At 46.9% G+C, this 19,955-nt stretch overlaps 1 protein-coding gene across 5 annotated transcripts in view; it reads right to left on the minus strand.

Moving 5' to 3' along the window:
• Positions 1 to 19,955, minus strand: part of NCOR1 (nuclear receptor corepressor 1) — a 120,292-nt gene that overhangs the window by 53,445 nt on the left and 46,892 nt on the right. For all 5 annotated transcript variants that reach the window (XM_077311821.1, XM_077311822.1, XM_077311823.1 and 2 more), the window contains exons 16-18: positions 12,013 to 12,143; positions 10,369 to 10,583; positions 4,763 to 4,825 (exon numbers count right to left, since the gene is read on the minus strand). In XM_077311821.1, the coding sequence (XP_077167936.1) occupies positions 4,763 to 4,825; positions 10,369 to 10,583; positions 12,013 to 12,143 (409 nt within the window). The remainder of the gene's footprint in view (positions 1 to 4,762; positions 4,826 to 10,368; positions 10,584 to 12,012; positions 12,144 to 19,955) is intronic.

Below are 19,955 nucleotides of genomic sequence, written 5' to 3' on the forward strand. Positions count from 1 at the left end.
TGGGCTAGTCACAGCACTGATTAAACTGTTCTGAATGAGCAGTGATATCAGGGCTCTCATCCTCACCCACCTCACAGGGTGTCTGCTGTGGGGAGAGGAAAAGGAAGGCGACTGAAAGCCGCTTTGAGCCTCCTTCGGGTAGAGAAAAACAGCATATAAGGACCAACTCTTCTTCTTCTTGTTCTGCCTGCCATAGAATGAGACTGTGGAACATTGCATTGGGATATAGACAGATGGAGGTCTTGGTCACGCATGTAGGAGAAGCTGGAAGAGCTGGGAAATTTGTTTATTGTTTAAACTATCATACTGCCTTCACTCGGCACTTTTGGGCAGGAGTTGAAGGATTCCAGCTTTCTATGTTCCTAGGCATTAGAAAGCTAGCACCGGAGCTCCCCAAGACCGTCTCCCTCACAGTGACTCCTTGTCCTGATTTTCTATTTCCAGTAAACCTCTTATCAAACAGGAGAATCCCTGAAGGTAGTCTTCCGCCAGTACCAAAGAAGCCAAGTCTTACAAGGCAAGTCTTCCCTATAAAGCAGGGGTAGTCAAACTGTGGCCCTCCAGATGTCCATGGACTACAATTCCCAGAAGCCCCTGCCAGCATTCGCTGGCAGGGGCTCCTGGGAATTGTAGTCCATGGACATCTGGAGGGCCGCAGTTTGACTACCCCTGCTATAAAGCAAGTGTTGAAATGTGTTATGCCATCTGCATTTGCTGATTACCTACTGTTTATCGAATGCAAAGTTGTATTAATCTATTAATCACTGGTTGCCTGTTCTTTATGGGTTATCTTTTAAAAGCCAACACAATTTTATTTTAAAAAGAAGCACCAGCACTGTGTCGCGATGAGAACGCTGGACTAGGACCAGGAGGCCTGGGTTCAAATCTTCACTTGGCGATGAAACTCACTGAGTGACCAGTCACGCTCTCAAGCTGATCCACCTTGCGAGGTGGTTTTGATGATGGCGTGAGAAAAGGAGAACCATGCTGGCTGCTCTGAACTCCTGGGACAAAGGGCAGGAGCAACGTTTTGGCCAAGGAGGTAAAGAGCTTTGCCACCTCCGTCTCCTGGATGAGAGCTCTTGACAGGGGTTGCGTGGAGGACGGCAAGCCACGCAACGGCTTGGGCCAGCCAAAAGCCGATAATTCTGCCCTCTTAAGAGGAACATTAGCCTCCTTTCCAAACAGTGAAACTAAAGTGCGGGGGGGGGGAGTGATGTGAGGAGAGAGAAAGGAGCTCGACTCGCCTAAGGTCATGTCGTGTCAGAGCCGAGAATAAAACCCCGCTCTCCTGACCCTGCAGTGCCGAGAGCTTATCTACGGGATCATGTCGTCTCCCCAGCTGACGTAACCTAATTCTCCCGGTGCAGGAAAGCTGCTTAAACCTCTATAGCTAGCGCTGAACACAGTGCACTGGAGGGACAAGAGGTGGGGCAAAGTCCTTTGCGGCACGAAGCGGGGCTCCGCAGGGTGCAAGCGGCAGGGATTTGTAGGGCCACCTGAACTCGGATCATGGGATCGGTGAACCTACATGATCTGTGGTGTTGGCTGTCTCGGATGGCCTCTGACCTCTACCCAGCCAGAAAGAGTCCCCTAGCACATGGCGTTGGGAGCCTCACCACACAAGATATACATGAAGCGTGCAGCCTCCGCCAAGCACTCAGCTAAAATGCTAAGAAGAGAATCCAATGCTTTTCGCCAGAATGGGAGGACTGCCACTCTTGGGACATAACAAGTTGCGACTCCAGGGTTGCAGCGTTTAACATGGGAAGCCAAACGTTAGAAATTTCTCTCTGGGTCACTTGTGCCTCTTCTTGAGAGTCAGTGGGGCATAGTGGTTAAAAGAAGTGGCCTCTAATCTGGAGAACCCCGTTTTATTCCCTCTTCCCTCCTCCTCCACATGCAAACAGCTGGGTGACGTCGGGGCAGTCCCAGTTCCCTCGGAGTTCTCCCAACCTCACCTAATTCACAGGGTGTCCATCGTGGGGAGCAAGGGAAAGGCGATTGTACACCGCTTTGGGACTCCTCCAGGTAGTGAAAAGTATAGAAGTATTTAAAAATAACAGCTCTTCTGCTTCTTCTAGCAGCAACAGGATGAAGGCGGCAGTTAGAAAGAGCAGCACCCTCGTCTTTGTCTCTCCAGGCTGGTGCCTCAACTGGGTTAGAAAACAGAATGCTGGCCCATCCTCTGACAATGGGGTGGGGGGATTACAAGTCCTAGATTTCCTGCTGAAGCCCCTCGCACCAATGCCACATTGGTGCCAGCAAAGATAAGGCCAATCACTCAGACTTTTTCGTTCTGCTAATTAATAATTCTTAATTATTCTCTTATTTTTTTGTTCTCTCATTGTCCTGCCACTTTATTCTGGGGATCTATTCCTTTTACACCGCTTGCTTCAGATGTTTAGATCATTCTCCCCTTTGTTGCTTCCTGCTTCTAACAAGGGCTACTATTTTATTTTATTTCTAAGTTTAATTTAGGATTCGAATTGTAAGCTCCTCTTTCTTTGATGGTTGGAAATCATCTTTGACATTTTTAATGGAAAGCGGGATATATAAATGAACTTTTAACTTTTTTCCTTACAAAGGAGAATTGCCATAGAACTCATCTATTGGGGGGGGGGGGGGCAGGCCAAAAACATACACTTATTAACAAGTGTAATTCTTGCTACATTGGAATTCTGCTACAGAAAGTAGTGGTAGCTACAAGCATAGACCAGGGATGGCCAAACTGTTGTTCTCCGGATGTCCATGGACTCCAATTCCCACGTGCATGCGCTGGCCACCCTTGGCGTAGGCCAGGGGTGGCCAAGCTGTGGCTCTCCAGATACCCATAGACTACAATTCCTGCTGGTTTATGGGAATTGTAGTCCATGGACATCTGGAGAGCCATCGCTTGGCCACCCTTGGCATAGACACCTTCAAGAGGGGACTGCATATGGAGTAGAGGTCCATCAGTGGCCATGAGCCACAAAATATAGGCAGAACACTGTCTGCATCAGCGATGCTTTGTATTCCTGGTGCTTGGGGGCAACAGTGGGACGGCTTCTGGAGCTCTGGCCCCCCTGGAGGACCCCCAGATTGCATGTGTTTTGGCCACTGTGTGATACAGACTGGATGTGACATTAGCTGGATCCAGCATGGCTCCCCCACATGCAGCCAACTGGGTGACCTTGGGATCGCCACAGCACTGATAGAGCTGTTCTGACTGAGCAGTAAGATCAGGGCTCTCTCAGCCCCACCTCCCTCACAGGGTGTCTGTTGTGGGGAGAGGAAAGGGAAGGATATTGTAAGCCGCTTTGGACTCCTTCGGGTAGAGAAAAGCGGCATATAAAAACCAACCCTTCTTCTCACTTCATGTTCTCATTTGTGGATAGCTGTACAACAAAGGCAAAACTGACCTGTCCTCCTTGACGTCTGGTGGTCCGACAAGGCCACCCAAATTCTGCCAGGTGGCACAACATGCCTCAGCCGTCAAGAAGAAATGCAACACTCCAAACAAACAACCTTCCCTTACAAGGATAAGCTGAAGTGCCTGGGCCTCTTTAGTTTAGGGGAAGGAACAGGCAACTGTGGGCAGGGAGGAAGAGAAGGCAACTGAGATCCATACAATTATGCCTGATGCGGCGAGAGGACCTGTCACCCCTCTCCCTAAAAACTAGAATTCAGGGGAATCCAATAAACAAAAACAAGAAAACACCCTCTGCATTGTGTAAAACCTGCAAGTAATTTATGGAACTCAATGCCATGTGTTCCAGGTGGGTCTATTAAGAGCTTTCAGAGATTAGGAGTCACAGAGGTTTATCGGCTAGTCAGCCCTGATGGTGGAAGGGAGACTTCAAACGTGCCTTCAAGTGTTGGTCATTCAGGGTGGCTCTAGCTCTCCAGGATCACTCCCAGTGCAGCTCCCGGAGGTAATCTGCATATCTAGATACACTGATTGAAACTAGGACATCCTGATTGCAAGGAACGTGCCCTGCCAACTAAGCATCTGAAGACACCTTGTACCGCGACTGACCTTGGGTCCACCTAGTTGAGTTCTCACTACTCAGATGAGCAATGCTGTTTCCGGTCCCTTGGCAAGAACAAGTTGCCAGAACTATGAGAAGTTCTCCCAGGCCCCAGGGATTGGATCTGAGACCTTTGGAATACAAAGCAGGTACTCCGCTTTCCTCAACAGATTATACTATGTCAAGTGATTTCAATAATTTCTTTTCTGCACTCAGCCACTCCTTCTACCTAAACCCAAGGAACGCTGGTCCTTCTATTTACACAAGCAACAAGAGCACACAAAAAAGATAACAACAACAAGTTGGTGGGTTCATAGTTGTATACAATACAAAATGTACATCAAAATTTCCATTTAGAAACTGTCGTGCAAGAACCCACCCGTGACACCCGTTTCAAAACATTCCCGCTTTCTGGTGGGTTCCAGCAGATTAAGTCTCAAGCGGGGGTGTGAACATCTCTCTCTCTCGACAAATCAGAAGCTGCCAAATTCTCCAACAAATAAACGGCCACGCCAGCTCAGCTAAAAGAGCAGGGCGTCCATTCCTGTCGAATTGTTCTTCCTCCCCAACACAACAGCGCTGTAAAATCTGACAGCCCCGTAGTATTAGTTTCTTGCAGCCTGACCCTGGGCTTCAGCGGCCGTACAAATGAAACGTATGGCTCTGCCTGGAGACGAGGGTCCAAAGGCACTTTCAGTTCTTTGCTGACATACAGTACGCGCGTGCACCCCATCACCACACAAGGTTTTTACCTTTTTTCGCAATTTCCATCTCTTCTTCTGTCCAGCGGGAGGTTTCCACCGGCTCTGCTAAAGCTGAAACAGCAGAGAGCAAATCCTGTCAGATGGCAAAGCGGTCGGGACCTGTGCTTTCAAGCCTAATCTATTAATCTGTTTACATTAAGGACTGCTGGGGGAATGATGCGGGGTGATGGTGGGAGACGGTCAATTCTGATTAAGATCCAAGGCAAAGGCCAGAGAGAGAGAGAGAGAGAGAGAGAGAGAGAGAGAGAGAGAGAGAGAGAGAGAGAGATCCCCCTCTGTGGCTGAGGACAGTGGAGGGGAAAAGAGTTATCCATTTATGAGTCCAACTATTTTTACATGTGCGGCCTGTCCGACACATTGGGAGGACTGAAAATCTGATCACGTTCGTGTGTGTGTGTGTCATCCAAAAATACAGCTAGTTTCTACTTGGCCTGCCTGATACCGGAGTTGCCGGCAAAAGAACCTGGGACCCTCTGCACGCAAAGCAAGTGCCCTCCCACTGAACCACGCAGAGAAAGCTGCAGACAAGAAACTGCCTCCTTTCATTAGGCAGTGAGCACACAGACTCCTCTGGCTGGCAGGGGCTCTCCGGCCTGCAGGCAAAAGTCTCTCTTGTTCCCCCAGATTATTTAACTGGGGGATGCCAGAGACCTTCTCCCTCTCCCCGCTTTCTTCCCCCCTTCTGCAAACAGTGGGGTCAACAAGGGACTCATCGGTGATTAACAGATCATCAGGATCTGAGCCGTGATCTGTTAGCCAGCTTTCAGGCTTCCGGAACGCGAAAGTGACTAAAGCTCCCATGCCACCAAACCAGGGGATTGTGTGCAGTTCCGTAACTTCCCTGCCATTTTGTCACATGCGTGCCAAATGCCGGAGTAGAATAGAACATCCTGAAAACCAAAGCCACTGCAATGCACACAACCGAAACCCAGTAGGACAAGTGCATGTGGGTTGGTGTTGGCCAGCCAATACTTTCCCAGTGCTGAGTGCCCCCCACCCCCTCCAGGCCTTCCCTGCAGGTGGGAGGGGAAGATTTCAATTCAACTGTTTTGCAGAACTCCATTCTGCTTGGGTAGCGGTTTTGTCATAGCTGCGGAAGTGCCAGAAATGCACCTGGCCCTTGCATACATTATCTGGCTCTTGCACACATTCTGCTTCTCCTCTGTGGGGGTGCAGCAGATAAGACAGCCACCAAGCAGAATGGACTCACATGCCAATGGAACGTCCATCAGGGAATTCCACTGGGTGGATTCTGGCCCTGCTGAGGGGTTTGACTCAGAGGACGGTAGCAAGAAATTGATGCCTGTGCTTCTGGAATTCTGCCTGTGCAGCACCACCTCTCTGAGAGCCAGCTTGTATCACGGTTAGGAACAGCAGCCTCTAAGCTGGAGAACCAGGTGTGATTTCTCCCCCTCCTCCTTCGCATGCAGCCAGCTGGGTGATCTTGGGCCAGTCCCAGTTCTCTCAGCCCCACCTACCACACAGGGTGCCTGTTGTGGGGACAGGAAGGAAAAGCCGCTTTGAGATTCCTTTGGGTAGTAAATAGCAGGGTACAAGAAAATTAGGTCTTCCTCTCCTCTCCCATCTGCATAGTCTGGTTTAAAAAAAAACAGGCACAGGGCTTTTCTGCGTGTTTTTCTCCCCCACCAGCAGTCCATCCTGGCCCCATACTGGTTTGGTTTATCCCCTAATTTCCAAATGTATCTTTCTACCTACAATTCTGTCTCATTTTCAACTGGGTTCCTTACCAATCTTTTCCCCTCAGGCACAATGTTGCTGTCAGTTTCCTTTGTCCCGCCCACTTCCATGCAACTCTACCCCATTTTTGATGACCATCAAACTGCACCCTCTCCTGGACACTGAAGACTGGCTTCATCTTTTATTATGTTCAAAGACAAATGACCCTTTAAAAAAATCAATACATTCATATAATACTGCGATGATATGAGTCAAGAGAGTCCTCTGAATCCTCCAGCTTTCATTTGTTTAAATGTAGGTCCCTAGCCCCTTCCTTCACAGATATAAGAAAAAAAGGATATCTCAAGGGAAGAGACCAGAGATTTCTTTAACAATTCAGCAACTCTTATTACAGCTATATATCAATATTTTAATGCCTTTTTTTAAAAAGCGCAATCATTATATCAATATAAAAAGGTAAAGGTATCCCCTGTGCAAGCACCGAGTCATGTCTGACCCTCAGGGTGACGCTCTCTAGCGTTTTCATGGCAGACTCAATACGGGGTGGTTTGCCAGTGCCTTCCCCAGTCATTACCGTTTACCCCCCAGCAAGCTGGGTACTCATTTTACCAACCTCGGAAGGATGGAAGGCTGAGTCGACCTTGAGCCGGCTGTTGGGATTGAACTCCCAGCCTCATGGGCAGAGCTTTCAGACTGCATGTCTGATGCCTTACCACTCTGCACCACAAGAGGCTTTTATATCAATATAGGCATGCACAAAAATAATAAAAGCAGCTTACCATCACCTTCCTTTTCCTCTCCCCTGTGAGGAAGGTGAGGCTGAAATAGCCCTGATATTACTGAAGAAGAGTTGCTTCTTATATGCCACTTTTCTCTCCCCAAAGGAGACTCAAAGCGGCTTACAGTCTCCTTCCCTTTCCTCCCCCCACAACAGGTACCTTACTGCTTGGTCAGAACAGTTTTATCACTACTGTGGTGAGCCCAAGATCACCGAGCAGGCGGCATGTGGACAACGAGCAGGGAATCAATTCCGACTTGCCAAATTAGAATTCCGCACGCCTAACCGCTACACCAAGCTGGGTCTCCTTGGTGTGTATGAGCTGCGGCACCACAAATGTCACCAGCCCCCTCCCTTAAAAGTCCTAATTTGTTAAGGCATGTGCATGAGAAAATAAACTGACTCCACAACTGTGAAAATGCACAGGGAGAGCAGATGTGCACTCGAGCAGTGCCCAGACCCACTCCAATGCTTGTGGATTGACGGCCAAGAAAATCAGGAGTCAGTCAAGCATGCAGAAAAGGACCTAGTCCTCATTTCTATATGGACCAAAGCCCAAGTAGGTATGCTTCCCTACATCCCACCCTTATTACCTTAGGCTCCGGGACAACCTGTCCGTCAGTGCTGCTACTCTGATGGAGCACCACTGTATAATTATTTTTCTCTCTCACATGTATCATTGCCAGATTGGCTGGCCACTGGGAGGGGGGGGATCTTCTCTTAGAGTACATTGCTTGGCTAGCTTACTTTCAGTACTAGTTTTCCAGCTTGCTCTTTGCTTTAAAAGATCCTATGCTCCAGGTTACAGGAGCGGGAGAGTCTCTATCCTGTTTTGCATACACGGATGGTGAGAGAGATTTTTCGCTATTTATACCTCACTTTCTCCCCCTACAGCAGCCGACAGTATTTTCTTCTCCTCCATTTTAGCCTCCCAGCCACCCTGTGAGAAAGGCTAGGGTACCTCTGGGATTTGTTCTAGTCTTTGGTTCCAGAGTTGTAAGGATTCCGGATGCAGATATTATATAAAAGTAGCTTTGGGAAGAAAGAACAAAGCATGCATTTGATATATTTTCCTCGCCTCAATTCGCTCACCTGGACTTTGGGTTATCTTCAGTGTGCCGAATCGCACTGAACCCCTCTTTGCCTCTCCCTGCCCCTTTTTAAAGGCTGCACAGATATTCACTACACAGCTCACAAATGGAGAGTTAACAGACCTGAGGCTATTGTGAAGAGACAAACGTGTTTCTTAAACATCAGTGCCATGCATGTGATGTCTCAGCAGGAGGAACGGCCTCGTTTTTGTTTTGCTTTTTAAAAAAAAAGATATAAATAAAAACAGCTTCTTAAAGTAGGACAGCCAGTCCTCAGGCATAAAAGGAACGGTTCCTCGGCTACTGTATGGAAACTATTTACAAAACCTGGAATTGCATCTGAAATACTGCATCTCAATCGGCGTTTCTATCCTCAGTCCTGAGCGCTGTGCTCGGGGCTGTGTACCAGCAGACTCCCTTTGCATTCCTAACTGATAAAATACACATTGCTCAATAATCTGTACGATCACCCTATAAGGTAGGACGCTACTTGCCCCACACGCAACTGGATGCCCAAACAGCCCAATTTTAGGAACAGTGCTGCCCCTCTCTTCCACTCCCATTCATTTCACAAAAAGTTAACCATACACAATGCCAATTTGGGAGAAATGAATTGGAAGATTGGGACTGAAAGTCAAAAACAGTAGCAGGACCACATCCCCGTGTACCACAAAACCAAAGCAATGTGCAAAATGTTCATATAAACAATCTTAGCTTGTTTATATGAATCAACAGAAATCTCTCATGTACAGAAGCAATGCTGACGTGGAAGTGCCAAAACAAGAAAGCCAGATGCCATTGGGGACCCCCAGCTGATCCCATTTCTCAGTTTGCTGCTTTCGCAAAATGTCCGCTATTGCGGCTGGATGAATTCTAAATCGTGGTCAGTATCACCGCAGGTCTTTAAATACGCGCTCATGGGCAAATGAAGCCTTGGGCAGTCTAAACTTCTTTATGTTGGCATGAAACCTTCAATGCTAATACTCCGAGGGAGCTCAGGGCAAAATATAAGCCACTAACTATAGGGAGATGCCGCTACTGCGCTAAGGAGCACTCAATTTTCTCCTTTTCCTCAGGGATGCCCCGATGTGTCTCCTTTTGGGTTCAAATGTTCTGCATTGCTGGTGTTCCCCGATCATACTGCGGCATTTCAATCGCCTTCCTACACAAGCAACGCAAATCCCCGTGTCCACTTAATTCTACTAACTTTTAAAACGTTAACCGTGGTTTGGCAACCAAGAAAGTGTGTCTGTAAAATGCAAACATCAGTGGATGAAATAATGAACTATGCCTCCAGTTTATATTCAGAAAGGTGTCTTGGCCTCCGGGCAGTCTGAAAACTGAAAACCTCTGCCCCAGTAATACCACATGCACCCTTTGAGCTTTCCCACCAAGCCTCACTTTGCTCCCTGTAAGAGCAGCAGACTTGCAGCATGGTGGAGAAAGGACGGGACACAGGGCTGCCATTTTTAGTGGCGGCCTAGGACCTTCCAGGATGACTAATTCTAGCCCATGCTCCATTTAACCAGGAGACTGCTGGGCAAAAACTTACCTTTGTCTCTTCACGTACTCAGTTTCACGGCCACAAGGTCTACAATCCTGCTACATTAGCCAACACAATGCTTGCCTGGTACTTGTAAGACTGCTTGTATGGCAATCCAAGGTCTCATTTAAATAAGACGCTGGTCAGCTTGCAGCACCATATCTGTAGGTTCTTCTGGCTCACCAGCATCCTATTTAAAAGTGCAGCCCTGCATTGGGAACTTGTAGTTAGGTTTTCTCCACTGTTTTTCAAAAGGGGGGCAAAGGTACACAGGAAGCCCCTTTCCAGAGCCCTGCCCCTTGCAGAAACGCTCCTCCTGCCTAGTTCCCAGCTGCTCCTGTGGCATCTCCACAGCATCCCAAAACCAGAGGCAAGTCATGGGTCACACAAACAGTGCAGAAGAATGAACTCTGTGAGATCTGGAAGCGGCCTTCACTGGGTAACAGGGCTCTTCTGGTGGGGGCTGCCAAGGAGTCTTACTTACAAGGCTCTGGAGGGGGAGGCAACGAAGCCAGCGGCTCTTCAGTGGCGGCAGCGGCGGCGTTTGCTGCCGCGGCTTCGTTTGTCATTGATCTGGTGATCCGGCCCTTCCGCCGGCCTTGGCTGTTGGCAGTCTTCCGTCCCCTCGGAGCTGTCTGCTCCCTTTCCTCAGGCTCTTCAGGAGCAGCTTCGATCTTGTCCTTCTCTTTGATGTTCTCCCTGGAAGAACACGGGGGGAGGGGAGGGGACAATCCCTGAGTAACTGAACAATATACATTCCCCCCTCCTCAAGAAGGGTTGCAAGCTCTGGGTTGGGAAATTTGGGGGGGGGGTGTAGCCTGGTGAGGGGAGAAACCATCGATCAGTTATGCCAGAGTCCCCTCTCCAAAGTAGTCATTTTATTTGGAGGACCTGATCTTTAAGCCTGGAGATGAACTGCTATAGCGGCAGGCCTCCAGATGCTATCTGGTGGTTGGCAATCCTAACCTCAAACCATACAGCTTAGTAGAACAGCGCTCACTACCCATTCCTCAAGTGAACAGGAAATAGTTTGGTGTCATGGTTAAGAGCGGTGGCTTCTAATCTGGCAAGCCAAGTTTGATTCCCTGCTCCACCACGTGCAACCAACTGGATGGCCTTGGGCTAGTCACAGCCCTAACAGAACAGTTCTCACAGAGAAGTCTCTCTCAGAGCTCTCTCAGCCCCACCTACCACACAGGATGTCTATTGTGGAAAGAGGAAGGGAAGGCGGGTAGTGAAAAGCGGAGGGTAAAAGCTTATTCTTCAGAATCAGGGAAATCATCTTTAAAAAAAAAAGATGTAGAAAGTTTAGAATTCAGAGCCTACTGTATCAACAATACCGATGCTTCATGAGGAAATTTTTAAACAGGGGCTAGGTAGACGGAGAGGCTGATTCTTTGAAGGCTCAAGATGGTGGCAGGTTACAGTGGATGAGTGATAGGGATGTGAGTGTCCTGCATAGTGCATGGGGTTGGACTAGATGACCCAGGAGGTCCCTTCCAATATTATTCTATGATTCTAGGATCAGAAGGGAATAAGAGACCAGTGATCCACCAAGTCCAGCATCCTGTTTTATTTCATCACCCGCTAGTTGGGCTGGAAAGGCGAACTAACAGAGCCCAAGGGTCAAGGATATTTTCTGCTGCTACCTCCCACTCCCAGGGCTGGCATACAGATGTTTGCTGCCTCTGTAGATGAAGGCTCCCTTCCCTTCCCAGGACAGGTAGTCATAGATGAACCTCTCCTCCACAATACTGTCTAAGCCCTTTATAAGGCCATCTATTTTCATGCAGCCCTGAGGAGGACAGCCAGTGAACGTGTCCTGGTTTCCTATTCAAAGTTATTTCTGGGTGTGCTCCTGTGCACCTGGCACAACACATCCCTGGATGTAGGCCACTAAACATTCATGGTGCCCTGGAGGGATTTCCCCTTGTGTTCACGTGGCTGGGAATGGCTCATTACTAAGAAACCTCCAAAGAGGGAAGATTCCTACAGCAGTTTTTTTTTTTGGGGGGGGGGGATCTATTAAAACACCAACTTATTATAGACAATCCCTTCTCTTGATTTCTTTTAAGCAAACATTAAAGGAGCTGCAAGCTCATCTGAAGAAATTCCCTGGAATACTCACTTGGATTCTTCTTTTTCATCTTTTTCGTCTTCATCTCTCTTTTCCTCTTCCTTTTTCTCTGCTTTCTCGGCCTTCTCCTCTTCGATTTTCTCTTCAACTTTTTCTTCTTGGGAAGGACGTGAAATCTGTTGCTGAAATGGAATGATTCCAAGTTACACCACAAGGCTAGCGTCAGGGGACAGGGCAAAAGCACAAGTTTTCAGGCAAGAATCCAGGAGGGATCTCTCTTCTCTGCTTCCTTACAAAAATCAGGGAGCCAGCTTGGTGTCGTGGTTAAGAGTTGCAGCTTCTAATCTGACGAGACGGGTTTGATTCACCACTCCCCCACATGCAGCCAGCTGGGTGACCTTGGGTTCGTCACAGCACTGATAGAGCTGTTGTGACCAAGCAGTAATAATACCAGGGCTCTCTCAGCCTCACCCACCTCACAGGGGAGAGGAAAGGGAAGGTGACTGTAAGCCACTTTGAGACTTCTGGTAGAGAAAAGCAGCAGGTAAGACCAAGATGACAAGCAGCCTTGTGGGGCATGGAGATGTGCTCTCCCATAAAATCTAAGTATTCCTGTTGATGCTTTTGGGGGCAGTCATGCAAATACCATCACAAAAAAAAATCACAACACCATTTCTGGCAACCCAGAAAAAGAGCAACAAAACTAGTGCTTCTAGTTTACAAGGCTTTTCTTGCACCAACAGGGCTTCTAGCATTTAGTCTTTAAAAAAAAAACCAAAACAATGAAACTGTGGCTGATCATACCCAACAGGACCTGTAGGACAGCTGCTGAATAAGAACCTAAGAAGATTAATGTTGGATCAGAGCAGTAGTCCATGTAGAACAGCATCCTGTCTCACACGGTGGCCAGCCAGTTCCTCTGGATGGCCAGCAACAGGGCATAGAGGCCAGGGCCTTTATAAGCACGTAAGGTGAGCCCTGCTGGATCCATCTAGTCCAGCTTCCTGTCCCACTCAGTGGCCAGCCAGTTCCTCTGGATGGCCAGCAACAGGGCATAGAGGCCAAGGCCTTCCTGTGATGATGCCTCCTGGCTCTGAGATTCAGAAGCTTAGTGTCTCTGAATATAGAGGTTCCCCTCAGTCACCATGGCTAGTAGCCGCTGATAAGACTTATTCTCCATGAATCTATCTAATCTTCTGTTAAAGCTGTTTATTCCTGTGGCCATCACTACATCCTCTGGCAGAAAATCCCACATTTTAACCACCCTCTGCGTAAGCTATTATTTCCTTCTGTTTGTCCTAAATCTACTGGCTCATCGGCTTTATTATTTTTAAATAATTCTGAACATATTTTCTTGTTTGCCACGGGTCTAAGCGATCATGATTTTAAAAAAAAATTAAACACTATTTCTTAGCAATACATACAGATAACAGTGACAGCAGTAATCATTATAAACAACATTTTAAAAGTTAATAGGCATACTTAGATCAGAAAAACATTTATAGAATCACATTGTATGGATTGTTCACACTTGGTGAAATCACTAAGTAAATAAAGATTAGATTCATCCTTGTTAAAGTATTAGTTGGATCACTGAATTCATAAATGGTTTTTGTTTGTCTGTTTTCTTTTGACACATAAACTGTATTTTATTTTGTAGTTCAAAATACAAAAGGCTTTAGGGTGATCCTACATTGAGCAGAGGGCTGGACCAGACGGCCTGTATGGCCCCTTCCAGCTCTATGATTCTATGATCTGACATTTCAAAACTATGATAAATACTGTGCTGGGGGGGGGGGGCTTTTCATGTCTGATTGCAGGATATATTTATCAATTTACATCATTGTCTTTCTCCCAGTTAGACAGTCAAGATGGTTGACAATGTTAATGAAAGACAAAATGTGCTTTTACAGTGCGGCAGATATGCCGGCCTTGAAACTAAATCCACTCATTGAGCTGTTCAAGGACCGTTTTTGGCCTTGCAAAACCTCCCAAAGATTAACCAAATGAGGGCCTTCCTGACAAATGAAGGAAAGCTGCTCCAGAAAGTAGTGTTGGGCAGCAGCTGTCTTCACCTGCCTGCAAAACAAGTACCCCCAACAATCCTTGACGGATACAGCAATTTATCACAGGTCAGCAGGCAGTTTGCAACCCTGACTGTCCAAACGCTGGCAGGGGCTCCTGGGAATTGTAGTCCATGGACATCTGGAGGACCGCAGTTCGACTACCCCTGAGCTAGATCATTTACTTATTTTATTTACTTGATTTCTACACTGCCTTTCTCCTCGGTCTCCAACTTACATTATTACCTTCTCCGTTTTAACCCATTACAACCTTGTGACGTGGGGTGGGCTGAGACTGTGAGACTGGCTCAAGGTGACCCAGTAAGGTTCCTTGACCTAGTGGGGATTCTAACATTCTATCCCCGGCTTTCTCAACCAGGGATTCTTAATGGCCCTGGAAAACTTCCCTGAATGGGTGGGAGTTAATTAATCTAATATATAGTTTAATTTGTGAAACATTTATTGGGTGACATGATCATTTATGGTCATGTCGGCACCGCCCTCCTTCCAAAATGGCCAGTGATTGGCGTAGGAAGGGGAGGAGCCCCAGGTGGGCATGTACACAGTGATGCTTCCCAATCATATTTTACACTACGAGTAGTCAAACTGCATCCCTCCAGATGTCCATGGACTACAATTCCCATGAGCCCCTGCCAGCCAACATTGGCAGGGGCTCATGGGAATTGTAGTCCATGGACATTTGGAGGGCCGCAGTTTGACTACCCCTGTTCTACACGATCGCACTACTTCTGGGGTTTCTTGAAGGCTGAAGAATGTTTTGGAGGGTTCTCAATGATTAAATGGTTGGGAAAGGCTGCTTTAACTACTATGCCACGATTTCATGAGACCAGCAAAAAGCCCCCATGCATTACTCTGAGGCAGGGATAGTCAACCTGTGGTCCTCCAGATGTCCATGGACTACAATTCCCACGAGCCCCAGCATTTGCTCTACCCCTGCTCTAAGGCACGCCTCTCTTTAGTGCTAAGAAAACACATGTACATTGCAGATTTAAGCAGGCTTTGAACGTCATTAGCATTTAACCAGCTCCAAGGAACTGTATTTTCATTAATAAGGCTAGACTCTCCCAACAGCAATTCTCAGCACCCTTGCCCAACTAAATTCCCAGAATTCTTATGGCAGCAGGGGGGAGACACTGTTTTGATGTGAGTTATATTATCTTCTTATGCAGCACAGATGGGGCACATCACTGCTAGAGGTTCACATGCACAGAAGTGTAACATGTCACTTCCAAGAAGATGGTATCGCTGTCAAAAGACCAGATAACATCCACCACGTTACTGAAGATGGACCCACAGAGGGGCATCCATGCCCACTACACACAAGAGAAGCAAACATGGGGATATAGGACTCTAATGGCAGGGGAAGGGAACAGACACAGAAGTTCAGGAGAAAACTCATTCTGTTTTCATCCTAAGAGCTTTCCCTCCCAAATTATTTCACTGTAAAGAAATGGAAGCTTTAGGAGAGCATGGGGGGGGGATTCTGTGAAACTTTTTCTCTTTTGCAATGTGCAGGGGGAAAAAACTCATGTAAGGAATTGCAATACTAAATAGTAATTCTTAAATATAGATATATACAGCATATTTTCAAGGACATTTAAAGTTGAGCAGTTTGGACCACAACTGATCAGCCACTGAGTGCAACACAATAATATGCTAGTCAAAGTATAATATTTTCAATGCAATATTTTCAATATTTTCAACACAAATATATTATTGTGTACCTATCCAAATGCACTTCTTATTAGTTTCTTATAAAACTCGTTTTCTAATTTCAACTTTTATTACTCCAACCTCCCAGGTGTCAATAACGTGCCTGTGTTAATGTACCACATTTTGCATCTCCCTCTCTTAAATACCGGGCCTATTTGCCAATTTGCTTGTTGAATACTAAGGCTTTAGTACTTCTTAAGTTCCATGAATATGCCCAATAAACAGTTCTGGTCTACATGCTATCAAGAATGTGCTTGTTTTGGTTAAAACAGCAAAATTAGGTTTGATAGGAAAGTAGGCGCTGAATCTATTTCAATTCCCCCAAATATTTCTGTCCCTTCCTCACCAAATAAACACATTTTCCCCACAACTTCAAGGTTTCTAGAAATTTTACATCTCAAGGAGTTACAACCTAATTACATTGCCTTATGCTCCTTGCAGTAAGACTGGGATATAAAATACAAACTGTTTGACAAGGCAAGCATTTTAATTTAAAAAAACCCACTTATAGTACACCTATTTATATAAATTATTTGTTAGCCCGCTTTCCCTCTTACGGAGCTTGAAGTGGCTCATGATACTAATTTTAAAAAGAGTAAAAAACACCACACAGCCTAAATGTTAAAGCTGCCATTTAGGACTGCATGAATGAAACTACGGCCATCGTTCCCAGATGAGCACAATTCCTGCCCCTGATGACAGCCTCGGTTTCAAGGCTGTTCAAATTCTGAAATTAGAATCATAGAATCATAGAGTTGGAAAGGGCCATACAGGCCATCTAGTCCAACCCCCTGCTCAACGCAGGATCAGCTCAAAGCATCCTAAAGCATCCAAGAAAAGTGTGCATCCAACCTTTGCTTGAAGACTACCAGTGAGGGGGAGCTCACCACCTCCTTAGGCAGCCTATTCCACTGCTGAACTACTCTGACTGTGAAACATTTTTTCCTCATATCTAGCCTATATCGTTGTACTTGAAGTTTAAACCCATTACTGCGTGTCCTCTCCTCTGCAGCCAACGGAAACAGCATCCTGCCCTCCTCCAAATTCTCAAGAGATGTTTCGATAAGCAGGCTGGAGTGTGGAGGACACGATGGTAGTGGGGAGGGGACCGTATTTCTGAGCCACATAAAGACCCTTGCAAAGTGTGCCCCATCTGTCTTGTTTAATTAGAATCATCTAAAGCAGGGGTAGTCAAACTGCGGCCCTCCAGATGTCCATGGACTACAATTCCCAGGAGCCCCCTGCCAGCATTTGCTGGCAGGGGGCTCCTGGGAATTGTAGTCCATGGACATCTGGAGGGCCGCAGTTTGACTACCCCTGATCTAAAGTTATGGCAGTACCAATGCAGCCACGCACTGATCCCAGATGGATCAGGGAACAGGCAATATGCATCAGTTTGGTTAAGGTACCGGGGGGGGGGGGTTACTAAATTAAGAGATGTGAACTCTAGCAAACGGTCTCATCTTGCAAGATCAGACAGCACGATGTTCCCTGCTGCAGACCAAAACAAGGGTTCAGGCTTGGCTTGCAGAACCTCTGGCTCCCAACAAAGAAAGCAGCATTTACAGAAGGACTGGTCTGACCAGGAAGACAGGCAGGTCTGACCTGGGGGGCACCATCCACCAGGAAGGTCCTCCTGCACCACAGTAGGGTGGGGGGGGGTCCTCATTTTACATACTGTGTATGTAGGGGATGATGCCATGTTGATTTTCTGCCTCCTTCGGTCAGTCCTGATCAACGGATCAGAAAACATCCAGAAAATCACTACCATTAGGGACGTTCAAATATGCTTTCAAAGCGTTTCTGTATGTATGCATTACAAATTTGTTCATTCGTTTTCACCTCTTTTTCCCCCTTCTTTTTTTAGCCAACTGCTGTAAAGAGGGATGTTTATTTTAGGGGCAATAGTTATATCCCGTTTCATTAGTGAGATGGGGGAGGGGAGACGAGACAACCATAATTTCATACTCGGCAGGGAGAACCTAAGTTCGGATCTGCAACTTTCCAACTGAAACAACATGACCATCATGTTCGGCAGCATCCTTACTAACCGATACGGCATTGGTGGTTTTGTTTTGCTCTGCCGTTTTAAAATGAGGCTTAAATTCCTCAAAACATGCAACCGGCAGCTACTCAGCCTCTGTAGCAAGAACAAAGCAAAGCAAAACAAAACCCCTTTCTCCGTAACATCTATTTACTCCCTCTGCTGAAAAGGCACACTGAGTTATTTTTTTCAAAACAGAAAAAAAAATATTTACCTCCCATGCTTCAAAACTAAAAAGAGTCACCCTTAGAGGGAGGGAGGGAGAGGGAATCAACACCTGGCTCACTCCAAAGCATTAACGGCTGAAGGTGGGATCAGCCGGTTATCCCAAGTATTTCTTTAACAAGATCTCAGACGTGCCAAGGTAAAAAGCCGGGCTGCTCTCTCCGCTCTTCCCAGTGAAGTTCAACAAGGCATGCCAGGGGTTAACTTTCCAAAGTTTGGAAGAAATCCCCCCCACACACACACACACACACACACACCGCACCCAGCTGACAGAAGCCCTGGGCTACTTCCTAAATAATCCGCAGTTTACGGAGACCCAACCAGTAACCCAGATAAGAGCCGGCTCGTCCCACAACCTCAACCACAAGCCAACCTAGGAGAACCCAAAAGGCAGTTTGAAACACAAACCTTCAATCAGCTGAAGCTTCAGTGATCGACGTACCTGCATACTCCTCTGCCGCTTAAAAACTCTTTTACTATCCACAGCCAGGGACGGGTGTGGAAGCGGGGGGAGGGGGAGGGCTGGGGGGGGGGGGCGAGGACTGCTTAATAAGGCAAGTTTAAGGCTCAAAAGGACCAGGGGAGAAAATATCCCCTGGCCCCTCCGGACGGGGCCGCCCGACCCAGCCAAGTTTTTATTCCAGGAAAAAACAGTGTCATCACGGCCACTTAAGCTGCCCGTCTCACATGCAAGCTCATAATCTGGCCGGGGTCACTCGAGGTAATCTCCTGCCGAGCAGGGCCTTGATTGGCTGTCACGGAAGCCTGGTGCTTTTCTGTCTAGTCAGATCGCCAGACCGTACCACCTGCCACAAGAGACACGCGGATTGATCCACCCCGAGATGGCAGCTTGTGCTGACAGTGCGGCCGGGGCTCTCGACTTTTGATGCCTGAGGGCTAAGATTCCAACTCACTCACCATAAAGCGAGCTACAAAATGGCATTTCTTAGCCAATATCAGGAGACTCCCCGCCTGTCTTCCCTTTAAAAGGGTGATTTGATTGGGTTTTCTCCTTCACACATATCCCAGTTCTCCCCCATCTTCCCTGCTGTTAATTCTAAGACTAAACTTTGTCTTTTCTCCTGCTTAGGGAACTCAGAGGCAATACACAATTTAAAAAAAAATAAAATAAAATGCTGATGCATACTGCATGCTCAGATTTGAGGATCAGGGAATCACTGGAGATGTTTCCCAAAGCATAACAGGCAACGGGGGGGGGGGGGGAGCAATAAAATAAGGACACCAAGAGAAAATCTGAAGCAGCAGGAACTTCAAACTCAAGCAGGACACAGCCTAGACGTAGAAGTGTGCTCTGATTTGGGGGTGGGGTGGGGAAGGGGGCGAAGGGCAGCGGAAATCACATATGGCGTTTCTCCGAAAGCATCGCAGGCAATACAAACAAAGCTAATAAAATGAAGATACCGAGAGAACATCTAGAAGCCAAAATGTCAGCAAATTATGGGAAAGCGGTAAAAATATATTGGGTTGAATCCGGACCAACTTTTCCCTTCACATGAGGCTCTTCCATCAGGAGAATTATTTCTTTTCAGAACTAGAAAAGGGTCTGCCATGAATTACTAACCTTCAATTTTTTTATTTCTCCATATGTTTTTGTGAACTACAACTGAACTCAAAAGGGCTGATTTAGCTGTTTTAGCAAAGAATTATCATACGGCATAATTTGGATATTATGACACATGTTTATTAATTTGCCACTAATTTACTGTTTCCTCATATCTATACACATATGATCCTTGCTCCATTTTGTCAGAGGAAGAGTGCCTGCACTTGAAAGCTCACGGGAACAACCGGCCTCAAGAAGCGTACGTGGGTGTTTGATCTGAGAGATACTGGAAGGTGTGACCGCTGGAGAGAAGATTATTCATATGCACACACTGCCTATTTCCAATAATTTAGATCTTTGCAGA

This window comes from Paroedura picta, chromosome 15 (assembly GCF_049243985.1).
Source record: "Paroedura picta isolate Pp20150507F chromosome 15, Ppicta_v3.0, whole genome shotgun sequence".
Taxonomy (NCBI): Eukaryota; Metazoa; Chordata; class Lepidosauria; order Squamata; family Gekkonidae; genus Paroedura; species Paroedura picta.